Raw genomic sequence first — 12,383 nt, forward strand, 5'->3', positions numbered from 1 at the left:
TCCTAGCTTCTGTGAAGGGGAGCCCAAAGACTTCAAGGTTATTTTTGTGCCTTTTTGACAGTGACCTTGAGGTTTTTATGGACTTAGCCTTTTTTAAGGCCAAGTCAATTGCATTCTTATGCATTGTGTGTTTCTTGGGCACTGGGTAAATTGAGGCATGCCCCGAGCTTCAATGGATACTATAAGAAAAAAAAAGTGCGAAGCCAAACAGGCCAATATGAGGCAATTTGAAGCTTGAAATTGCCCCCATTTACCTGAAATCCATCAATCATTTTGCTCTTTTTGCTTTTAGTTGATTTTTATACAAATTGAATGATGGTGGTTGGGTGATATTAAGCATTTTTCCCACACACATGTAGATATAAAAGCTGGGGTGACAAAACATGGCCTTGTGTGCCAAAGCCCTCAGTTAGATTTGCTATTGGAATGTTGTTGGAGTTAATGCTCCGTGTAAGCACTCTGGCCCACTGCATATTTACTAGTGGCTTTAAATAGTAAAGTCCATAAGGCAGGAACAATGATTTCAGGGTTCATTGCACGTAATTCAACAGCATTCCACGCTGTATACAGGTATAGCACCTATTATCCAGAATGCTTAGGATCTGGGGTTTGCCTAATAAGGGATCTTTCTGTAATTTGGGTCTCCATATCTTAAGTCTGCTTAAAAATTATTTAAGCATTAGATAAACCCAATAGGAATGTTTAGCTCCAATAAGGATTAATTATATCTTAGTTCGGATCAAGTACAGGTACTGTTTTATTATCATTACAAAGAAAAAGGAAATAATTTGTAACATTTTTTTAATATAATGGAGTCTATGGCAGATGGCCTTTTTGTAATTCGGACCTTTCTGGATTACAGGTTTCCGGATAACGGATCCCATGCATCTATATAAATACACAAGGGCTGGAGACAGAAAAGATATAGCCCTTGTGAATTCCAGAATGCATCATGCTATGCCCCCCACCCTCCTCCATGGAATGTGGGCCAAAGCTTGGAAACCCCCACTATTTAATGCTCTAGGGGGATTCTTTCATGTAGATATTGTATACTGGTGTCTCCAGCTCGAAGGTGCAATGGGCAACAAATAATCACAAAATACTACCTTTCAGACTCAGCCCCTTAGCTCATAACAAGGTTACCGACATATAGATCCAGGGGTACCCAGGGCACAAATAACCAAATCTCCCCCTAACTGGCCTTCAGGCTGGGCCCCCTTAGCTCATAACAAGGTTACAGATATATAGAAATATTGGGGTAACAGTCACCCTGCTATATTATAGTTCCAGGGGTACCCAGGGCACAAATAAGCACTCACCCCAAATCTCCCCCCTAACTGGCCTTCAGGCTGGGCCCCCTTAGCCCATAACAAGGTTACAGATATATAGAAACATTGGGGTAACAGTCACCCTGCTATAGTTCCAGGAGTACCCAGGGCACAAATAAGCACTCACCCCAAATCCCCCCCTAACTGGCCTTCAGGCTGGGCCCCCTTAGCCCATAACAAGGTTACAGATATATAGAAACATTGGGGTAACAGTCACCCCGCTATAGTTCCAGGGGTACCCAGGGCACAAATAAGCACTCACCCCAAATCCCCCCCTAACTGGCCTTCAGGCTGGGCCCCCTTAGCTCATAACAAGGTTACAGATATATAGAAACATTGGGGTAACAGTCACCCCGCTATAGTTCCAGGGGTACCCAGGGCACAAATAAGCACTCACCCCAAATTCCCCCTCTAACTGGCCTTCAGGCTGGGCCCCCTTAGCCCATAACAAGGTTACAGATATATAGAAACATTGGGGTAACAGTCACCCTACTATAGTTCCAGGGGTACCCAGGGCACAAATAAGCACTCACCCCAAATCCCCCCCCTAACTGGCCTTCAGGCTGGGCTCCCTTAGCCCATTACAAGGTTACAGATATATAGAAACATCGGGGTAACAGTCACCCTGCTATAGTTCCAGGGGTACCCAGGGCACAAATAAGCACTCACCCCAAATCTCCCCCTAACTGGCCTTCTGGTTGGGCCCCCTTAGCTCATAACAAGGTTCCATCCATCCAACCTCCTTTACCCTACCAGTGACCAATCAGAAGCCGGGCCTGCCCAGTTCCACATTTTCCCATCATTAGAATGGAATACTAGAACGTCTCTGACATACTCTCACTTTCTTGGCAGGGAATTTATATCACCGTCTGGGAATTTAAAGTTTACCTTTATAAAGCTTTAATATTTTTCTTTTTTTAGAGCCTGCCATGCTTTCTGAAACGCGGATACTGCTTAAAAACTGGGTGTGGTTAAAAAATTCACTTTGTGCCAAAATGCAGAAACTTGCTGACACAGTGTAACCAGCAGTGGCCCTCAGCTCTCATTGCACTTATATTACTATCTATCTAGGGTTCTGCCACTATTGGGTGATTGTGTAATGTAAGCATTTGGTTTTAAATATTGGCCAATAGGTCATCTGGCAGCAACCCATGGTGGCCATTATACTGTTGGTGCCTGGACAAGGTCTCTATGAATCTTACTGGTGTTGGCCTTGAGCTTTTCTTGACATGTTTCTGTTTCCAGCTTTTCCACATAATAATTGAATTGACTATGTTGTCGCTTTAACTGACCATTTGATTCCCGACCTACCTGCATAATACTCCTGCCCATTGCCAGTTACTGCCTTCTTAGCCCCTGAGTGTCTATGATTAAAGGGGAACTCCACCCAAACACAACTTAAATGTTTTTAAAAATTAAACATCATTTCAAGCAACTTTACAATATACATCAAATAAAAATATGCAGCCTTGTCATGATTTTTAATGTAATAATATGGTTTGGAGCAGGAGAGAAGGGCTGCTAACACCAAAACAAATCCTGGCATTGTTATGATGTTTGGTATCAGTCCCAAATCTCTGACCTGCCCAAAAATGATCCTCCGAAGTTGTTGATACACCATCCAGATTTAGCTGCCAATTTACTCCCATCGAAATCAGGTTGGTTCCTATTGGACCATTTATGAAGCCATGCTGATCCTCATCATTTATTTATATATGGCCTCTGCCACTCAAATCTGCCCAAAGATCAGCCAGATATCTATCAGGTAGTTTTAAAAAGCCTGTTGGGCAAAAACCCAATGGGTTCTTTCCCAGTAGGTCTCTATATACCCCTATTGTGATCCACTATTTGGTCCAGGGGGGAAATTATGTCATCATTTTGCCAAGCACGTAGGTGTTCTATTTGGGCGAAGATCTGCTTATTATATATATTTTTGGACCTTGCTGTGTGTGCCACTGGGTTTGTATTTTCCATGTTTGAGGTATTATAGCTACTATTTCTGTATCTAATCTATTTATCTATTATATGTGAATCTGCCACTTGTAGCACCGTTGTGCAGCTATTTGAGTGTTGCCTTGCTGAGCCTTCCAGACTCACTTCTCCTGGGTTTCTGCTGGGTTGTATTATGGAGTCGGCCGCTCCCTGGGATCATAGGATTCACAGTGCACACAAACAAGCCAAGGCACACATACATGCTAGGTCTCATCAGCCAATGAATGGGCAGAGTTCTGTCTTTTGCTCCCACACTTCTTCCTGTTACAGTCAGAGCTGCATTATTTCCTGTCAGCTGATCTCTGAGGGAGCACACAGCCCATCACAAAATGGCGGCTCAAGGGAAACTATGTATAATGGCAATATTTACTGATATATATATATATATATATATATATATATTCACTTTTGAGACACACTTCTCCTTGGTTTGTGCCAGGTGTATAGAGGAGTCGGCTTTAGGAAAAGGAACGTTGCAGCTGTCTCAACATTTATACCTTTTGCCATTTATACCTTTTCAGGAATGCAAACTGCTGTTCAGGGGGAGTCAGATTCACTTCAATCTGTTTATAAAATACATGAACATAGAATGTGACAATGACAAGTCAGATTGTTTTTTTACAGTATTTTATTGTCAAAACTGGCACTTTTCATTTTTACAACTTTACAAGAAACAAAATGAACTGCTTTCAGATTTCAGTCTTCAACCCACAAAATGAAAAGAAAGGATGAAAAGACGTTTGATACAAAAAAAAGAGAGTCTTAACCGAGTTACAATCATCTCTCTGTCAATCTGCTAGGAACCCAGTCTTACTGGGGGGTAACCCTCCCCTCATAACCTTATAAATACATTCTAAGCTCCAGGCCAATGCTCTGAATGAAGCAGAAATACAGAATATGGGTTTTTCCCAGATGTCTGCGTATAACTGCTGATCCTCATTGATACGGTTCCACGTTGTGCTTATAGGACCCACAGTGGCATTGTGAATTGTAAGGAACTCACCACTGTGACTTCACAACGCTCAGAACCTGCTTTTTGGCACATTTTTTGTAGATTTGGCTTTAATTTGACTTTTGCATAACCCTGTACATATTTCTAACTGTGGATTTTGGAGCATAAACTTGCATTTCAAGTCAGGTTATAGCATTCCCGGATGGGATTTGTTTAACAAAACAATATGGCACGTTATTCTCTTAATAACAGAAAAGTATGCGGCTGGAAAAAAAATAAATATATAAATACATCATTAAATAAACAGGTTAATACATTATTATTATTTTTGTTGTTCAGCTTCAGTATCCTAATACAGTTACAGGCAAACTGAAAAAGAGTGCATATCGTTGAGCATACAATTAACATTTATTTCAAGTAACAGCAACCTGCCTTGAAAGTAATAATTCAAAATAAAAAATTCCAAAATAGTAGAAGTGCAATTAAATTGTAAAGGTATTGTGTCAAATAAATAAAGCTAAATAGCGTGAAAGTAAAAAAAATCATTTAACTAAAATCATTATATAATTCATATTTAACCAAACAGGGAATTTCATAGACTGAGTACAGGATATATTGATGACATATAAATTTAACTGAAATAAACATGAGCTAATGAGCCGCTCTGTAGCCAGTAAGATTTACTCATTTATGTTTTAATATATAAATTAGGGATGTACAGAATCCAAACATTTCAGTGCATCCCTATAATATAATTTCCGACTTCAGAATGAATCATCACAATGTAAAAGTTAAAAAAGGAAAATCTAGTTTTTCTAAAATGTGTGGGCAAATAAGAAATATACGGCCAACTGCTTAATGACAAAAAGTGGGAGAATCGGAGAAATGGAGAGCGCAGCTCATGTAACACAATTAGGGTTCCATTCTTATCTTTCCTTATATCCAGTGTTGTATAAAAAATAAAAAAAATGCTTTCACTATAATGAAAAAAAAGTGTAAAAAAAACAAAACAAAAAGATTTTCTATTTTCCTTCCGTAATTTACAAAAATTAAAAAAAAAAAAAAGATCTTTTTTGGTGAAAACAGTTTGAATATTTATCAAAAACACAAAAAAAGTCGCTTACAAATGAACCACATAATGAAAATAATCAGGCCGTCATAGAAATATGCATAACAAATAGAATTTCCAGTTTCTTTATATACATCCTGAAAAAATAATGTAAACATGTTTCGTCCTTTCCCTCTGTTTCTACAGATAACAAGGAGTCCAGAACTGAACAGAGCAAAACCGCGCACACACACACACACATTAGGGTTGCCCGGTTTTTGGAAAGGCTGCCTGGGTTAAAACCTTCTGCCCGGTTTCCCAAATTAGGAAAACCGGGCAGGACTCAGTAACATTGATGTGGTGATCAGCCAATCACTGCGTCATAGCCCCACCCCCATGATGTCACATCATTATATAGTTTTAAGAAGGGGCTGGATGGCTTCTTAGCAAGTGAGGGAATACAGGGTTATGGGAGATAGCTCTTAGAACAAGTTGATCCAGGGACTGGTCCGATTGCCATCTTGGAGTCAGGAAGGAATTTTTTCCCCTCTGTGGCAAATTAGAGAGGCTTCAGATGAGGTTTTTGCCTTCCTCTGGATCAACTAGAAGTCATGCAGGTTATATATAGGCATTATGGTTGAACATGATGGACGTATGTCTTTTTTCAACCTAACTTACTATGTTACTATGTCACAGCCCCACCTCCTCCCTGCCCCGCGACACCAAGGCCCTGCCCCCCTGTGACATCATCCCTGCCCCCTGCCTGGCTAAGAAAGCAGGCAGAGGTGGCAACCCTAACACACACACATGCACACCTCCATATGTCTGTGTGTGCCCCTTCATATACATACAAACACACCAACACACTGCAACTGCATTAATAGCTGTCATTCAGATCATGATTTACTGCTTAATTTGGGTAAAAACCACATTCATTTGAATTTTTATTAACCTGCCCCTAGTTTCAGGTGTTTGGGATATATTTGGGGTTGGAGCAGTGGAACAACTGGACCAAGGAAAGGCATCCATTAGCAGTTGGGCTGTTTAACGCCCTACTTCATCCCCCACTAGTACAGAATGCATGGAAATGCAAGATGGCAGCCAAAGTTATATCTCGGATTAAGGTTAAGGCCCAGATTTAGAAATTGGTAGATGGGATTTTGACTGAAATTTTGCATGCCTGATAGGTCTAAAGTAGGGCAGAGGGGGCGTTTATGAACACCATTGTTAACTTTGAGAGGCTTATAGTCATCAAATCCCCATGGGTACTATGAACCTTGCAGTTTTTTGGAATATTTTACTGAACAAAAATACTGCAATATAAAAGAGAATATTGACGGGAAAGCTGAAGGGGCAGCTTGTTGCATCTCCTTCACCTTGGCAATATCAAATGCTTCTTCGGGAGAAGCAGGTACAATATGGTGGTTGTTATATTAGGACGGAGTGGAAATGTATGGGGACCACTTATTTCTGTAGCTAAAGGATAACTGCACCAATGGCAAGCACTGGAATAGGAGTCACTGGTTCTACAGAATGGGGAAAAAAAGAAGATAAAAGGGGAAATAATGTTGAGTCTATGTATGTTGGATTTATGGCTCGGTATGAACACAACCAGAGAGTACGTAAAATACTAGTAAATGGAACCTTCCATAGACAGACAATGATTATTTCTATGTAGCATTCTCCGTGCATATACAGGACAGAACAATGTGGGCTGTACGTGTGTGAATGAATTTGGCCACTATATGAGGTAAGCTGTCCGTCACAGAGGGCAAAATGGACAATTCTGCAGTTGCCACAGACTCCCTTTGGAAGCAGGTCGAGCATAAAATCTCCACCAAAAAACAATGTTTTTGACTTATTGTTAACAAACCTACTTCCCATGATGCTCAGTAGTTCGCCAGTCCTACCTTTACACGCATGGTAACTGGGCTGGTAATAAGGCATTTCGCTCATGTCAGAAGAACTCATGTAGACACGAAGGGCAAGCAGAAGCCTCTCGGATGTTATTAGCCTACAACTCACAGTGTCCCAATCATTTTGCTGGACTCCTGTCTGCACCTGATTGGCCTGATGTTACAGATTCTCACTGCTCCCTATTACAGTGAGCAGCTAAAGTCAGACGTATAGAGAAAAGGTTTAAAGCGCCAGATACAAATACCCCTCACACAAATGGAACTCCTTTGCCACTCACTACCCCGGCTCCATTAGGATTCTGTGCTTAAAGGGGAGGTTCACTTCACGGTATGCCAAAACTATTCTGCAACTGATCTTTTAATGAGGATTTTTAAATGCCATTGAAACTCATATACGATCTGGTAACTCATCCTTGCAACCTCGCAGTGGTCTAATGCAAGACAAGAAGATGAGCAAGAGAGGGCCAAAATCAACACAAAGTCTTCAGATTCAAGAAGGCAGAGAAAATAAACAAAAAACCGAAGAGCAATTGTCAGAATATCTGATTTAAGTAAACTTCCCCTTTAAATCCAGATTTGAGAACAGACATGCCCCTCCCTAATCTTGCAATCCAAGCGTCACCAAAGGCTTTTTAGGAATTCACTGGAAATAATCCCAGTAGGAACAGCATCTGCATTGGAATGACAACGACAATAAAATCCGTAAAAATAAGGATAGAAATTTTTCTTTTAGCTCTGGTTACAAACATACAAAATGTATAAAAAAAAGTCTGTTCGGTTTATTCTGCCCTCTCTTCCCCCCCCCCCACCCCACCCCGACGGCAGTCTTTTGAAAGGAATGTGTCACAGCCACGGCGGCCTCTGACTGGTGGAGCCAGTGCTGTCAGTTGCGCCCTATCGCCTTCTCTCTGCTCCGCTCGCACCTCTGTATGTTCTTCTGCCTTAGGTATCCCACTTCCATGTGCTATAAGGAAATACCTGAGGTTCTTGACCTTCTTCTCCTGCTTAGTCACCTTTTGTGGCAACTGGCCAGTGGACTACAGACATCTGTTGGCCAATATTTTGTCGGGTGCTCACATGCGCAGTTGACCACAGTGCCTTCCTTTCTTTTTGACCCAACTGAGTTTTTCAGGAATGAGCATCATTCCTCACTAACCTTTAAAAAGAAAAGCACGTTTAGTAAACTATGCATTTTCATGTGGAGGCATACTGCAGAAATAAAATGGCGGCTAAGCAACTATATAATATTACTTATTGGCCAAGCAACAGGCTTCAATTCTATTTATTGAAACTAAACATCTATTAAACTTCATATAAAAGTATCATCTTCAAGTAAAAGATGATTCCGCAGCGGGTCAGGACCTGTGGGTTACCCACAAGAGAAGCAGGTACCCTGCGAGTTACAGGTAGATTTTCCCTATGTGGGTATAGATGCAGGTCTGTGGGTTGGGTTCAGGTCTTATCTATAGTTCTTATTTTATATTATATTATCTGTATTAACTTTTTTCTCCCCCTGCCCACTTCTGATTATGTCACTTCCTGTTTGCAGCAACAGCATTTACTGTTTAATTGTCATCATCGGGTTACAGATCAGGTTGCTAATAAGGCAGTTGTGGGTTGGGTAAGGTAATGGGTTCAAGTGGGTAGAAATGCAGGTTGCAGGATCAGGTCGTGGGTCCGGGCTGGGTCTCAAAAATTGGTTCCGCGCATGACTCTAGTACAACTATGGGGCATATTTATTATAGTGTCATCACTGCTGATGTTGCCCATTACCAACTAATTGGATCTTTGCTTTAGTTCTCTAACTTGTAGGTGACTAGTCAAATCTAATCTTGCTGGTCGGTTGCTATGGGCAGCATCACCGATGATGTTGGTTTACACCAGGGGTTGGCAAACTACGGGCCATGGGCCACATCCGGCCCGTTCGGCTTTTTAATCCAGCCCGCCGACTCCGCAAGTCTCATCATGTGAGACTTGGACTGACGAGCGGAGACGGCGTAATGCTGAAAAGAGGAACAGGAAGCCAGCATGCAGAGGTTTCAACTGTTTGATCTAAGTCCCAAATCCGGGTTAAAAAAGGTTGGAGCAATGAACCATGATGCAAAATGATATCCTTAGGTCACTAACAGATGTAATTTTAAAAAAATGGCATTTTAAATGCTAAGGGCCGTCCAATATGATCACGCCTCAGTTATTCACGCCACCGTGCCTGATATTTCAGGATCTGCAGAGTATTCAGATTCGGTTCAGCATTCAGCTGAATACATTGATGAAGATTTCTGGATTCAACCAAATGCCAAATAGACGGGTTTGGTGCATCCCTAGTTCTAACACTGAAAAACTCAACTGTAGGGGTTTTAAGACTTTTTTAGATTTAGGCCTCATTGCATTCCAACTTTTCATGATTTCACTGTTAACTGTTAAAGTTTATAACAGTCTCCCCACTACAAATCAGCATGCACCCTAAATCTTCACCCAAATCTAGAGGGCCAGCCCCAAAACAGGGGAACCGCTTTACTACTGTTTCCAGCATAACAGGTAACAGGGTGCCTAAAGCTTACTCCTATAATATCCATAATCTAAAATCATTTGACCAGTTATCCATAATGGCCTCTAACTGTTTTATGTTACACCATTTGAAAAACCAATGCTCTGTTGCATGGATAGAACCCCCCCCCATGGCTATACTTATTCTGCAATAGCATAAGGAACGTAACCTATCTCTAGCCTCATATAGATAAGCCTATAACACTTACTCAGCATCTGCAGACATCTCGGAGATACTTTGCGATGTTGCAGAATGAGGTGTGGATGGGCACAGCACAGAGGGAGTTGAGGAATTCTGTACTGGAGGTGTCAAGGTTTGCTGGGTTGAATTAGTAGTTGATGAAAGAACAGATGTATTAAATGAAGCAAGAATTGATGAAAGAATATCTAGCTGCTCGGTGGAAGGGTGACGGCTGGGAACCGTTTCTAGATTTTCACTTGAAGGATGCCTCCGACAAAGAGGTTCAAGATTATCCCTGGAAGGGAGCCTTCTGGAGAGGGGCTCTAAATTTTCTCTTGATGGTTGCCTTCTAGAAAGAGGGTCTATATTATCCCTTAATGAGTGGGTACTAGGCACTGTGTCCAGTTGTTCTCTGGAATTAGACCTTCTGGATAAAAAGTCCAATTGTTCCCTTGAAGGCTGCCGAGTCAATACCAATTGGTCCCTTGATGGTTGTCTTCTAGAAAGAACATCTATCTGTTCTCTAGATGCCTGTCTATTGAGTAAAGAGTCCATTTGCTCTCTAGATACTTGCTGATTTGGCAAAGTGTTAACCCATTCCCTTACCGGCCCTGGATCAATTTGTTCTTTTGATCCATATCTGCTGTGTAACGTCTCTAGATGTTCCCTAGAGCAATGTCTTTTGGGCAAGGAATTTACATGATCCCTGCTATCGTTTCTGATGTCTTCCTGATCTAGATGTTCTCTAGATCCATGTCTGCTTGGTATACTTTCTAAATGTTCTCTAGATCCATGCCGGCTAGAAATGATATCTAAATGTTGCCTGGAACCGTGCCTGCTTGGTATAGTATCCAGCTGTTCCCTGGATCCATGCCTGCTGGGCACAGCTTCAAGTAGTTCTCTTGAATTATTCCGGCTCAGCTGTTCTCTGGACATCTGCTTTCGCATTAACATATCAAGCTGTTCTCGGGAAGAATATCGGCTGGCCGGCTGTGACAGACTTCCAGTTCCAGAATACATTCTGCCATAAGAAGCTGCAGGAACCGCCCGGTGGCCCAAGGTGGAAGTTTTATACCATGATAATTCATTGGTCATTCTGCCAACAGATGCCAAACCTGGCGGATACTGAAGTCGGTTTTTCAAAATACCTAAATGAAAATGAATTATTGTCACTATTCAGCCATCCATATAAAAACTGGTTCAATAGAAGTGTTTGGAACTGTAGCTATCTAGTCAGTTCTATTTTAGCTCCCAGTTGAGCTGAGTAAAATCCATCCATATCTGAATTTCTATTTGCCTTGGCACGTGCCATTCTATCATCTTTGCTATCTTTGCCTTCTGGCACCCATCTAGGACTGTAAGCTCTCTGGGATAAGGCGTCATTGTCCTGCTTGTAACTAGAAGATCTAAAATAATAAAGACTGTTATATTTTCTGTTTGAGGATGGTAACTGGGCAACTTAGAAGATCAACAAAGAGTTATTTCAAAAGCTAAGCCAAGTGTTTTTGAAACAAAAGTATGACATTTGAAGATATTATTATTGAAGTAGAATTTTATGTCTTATGACCTTCCGTTGCCCAGAGGAGCCAATGTGATTACCTTTCCTTTGCCTGTGGGAATGTGTCAGCGAGTTCTCATCCCCGCTGGTCAGATCTGGCTGGTTGTTATTAGCCGCATCTTTGTTCAGGTCAAGCCCAAGTTTTCTCTCTGACCCCCACTTCTGAAGTGAATTGGGCTGAACCTCCGAATCCCCCAGGGCTGGCCAGTAAGACATGAGGTCATTGCCGTCCACATCTGAGAGAAGAACAAAAATAATGTTTATAACATTCATTATTCTAGGAAGCCCCCAGCACAGACAGTCACATCCCCGGCCTTCCTCATTTTATATTTACTTGTAAATCTACAAGATATGAAGTAAGGCACTTACAAATCATCCACAATGACCTTGCTTAGTTACATATAAATAATAATTTGGCTCTCTAAGTTAGAAGGCTGATTTTGTTCTCCCCCTTGTACATTTGTCTGGCAACTCCATTACTCAGCCCAAAACAAAAGATGTATATTTTGATGTGTAGCATATACTTTCAGGTTTAGCAAACTCTCAAGTTTACTAATTATTTAATCACCATATGTATTCCAAATACTATTTCTACATCATACAAAAGCATAGTGGCTCAGGGGCAACATGCTGCTCCCCAACCCCTTGGATGTTGCTCTCAGTGCCCCCAAACCAGGGAGTTATTTTTGAATTCCTGACTTAGGGGAAAGTTTTGTTTGAATAAAAACAAGATTTCCTACCAAATAAAGCCCCTGTAAGCTGATAGTGTGCATAGAGGCCCCTAATAGCCAATCACAGTCCTTATTCGGCTCCTCCATGAACTTTTATGGTGCTTGTGTTGTTCTCCAAGTCTTTTTACAG

At 41.3% G+C, this 12,383-nt stretch overlaps 1 protein-coding gene across 2 annotated transcripts in view; it reads right to left on the reverse strand.

Moving 5' to 3' along the window:
- Positions 1–7,184: 7,184 nt before the first annotated feature.
- The window catches only part of celsr3 (cadherin EGF LAG seven-pass G-type receptor 3), a 113,834-nt gene continuing 108,635 nt past the window's right edge, over positions 7,185–12,383 (reverse strand). For both annotated transcript variants that reach the window (XM_012961682.3, XM_031901179.1), the window contains 3 exons: positions 11,564–11,758; positions 9,993–11,112; positions 7,185–8,392 (listed from right to left, as the gene is read on the reverse strand). In XM_012961682.3, coding sequence (XP_012817136.1) covers positions 8,365–8,392; positions 9,993–11,112; positions 11,564–11,758 — 1,343 coding nt within the window. In that variant the 3' untranslated portion in view covers positions 7,185–8,364. The remainder of the gene's footprint in view (positions 8,393–9,992; positions 11,113–11,563; positions 11,759–12,383) is intronic.

Source organism: Xenopus tropicalis, chromosome 4 (assembly GCF_000004195.4).
Source record: "Xenopus tropicalis strain Nigerian chromosome 4, UCB_Xtro_10.0, whole genome shotgun sequence".
NCBI lineage: Eukaryota > Metazoa > Chordata > Amphibia > Anura > Pipidae > Xenopus > Xenopus tropicalis.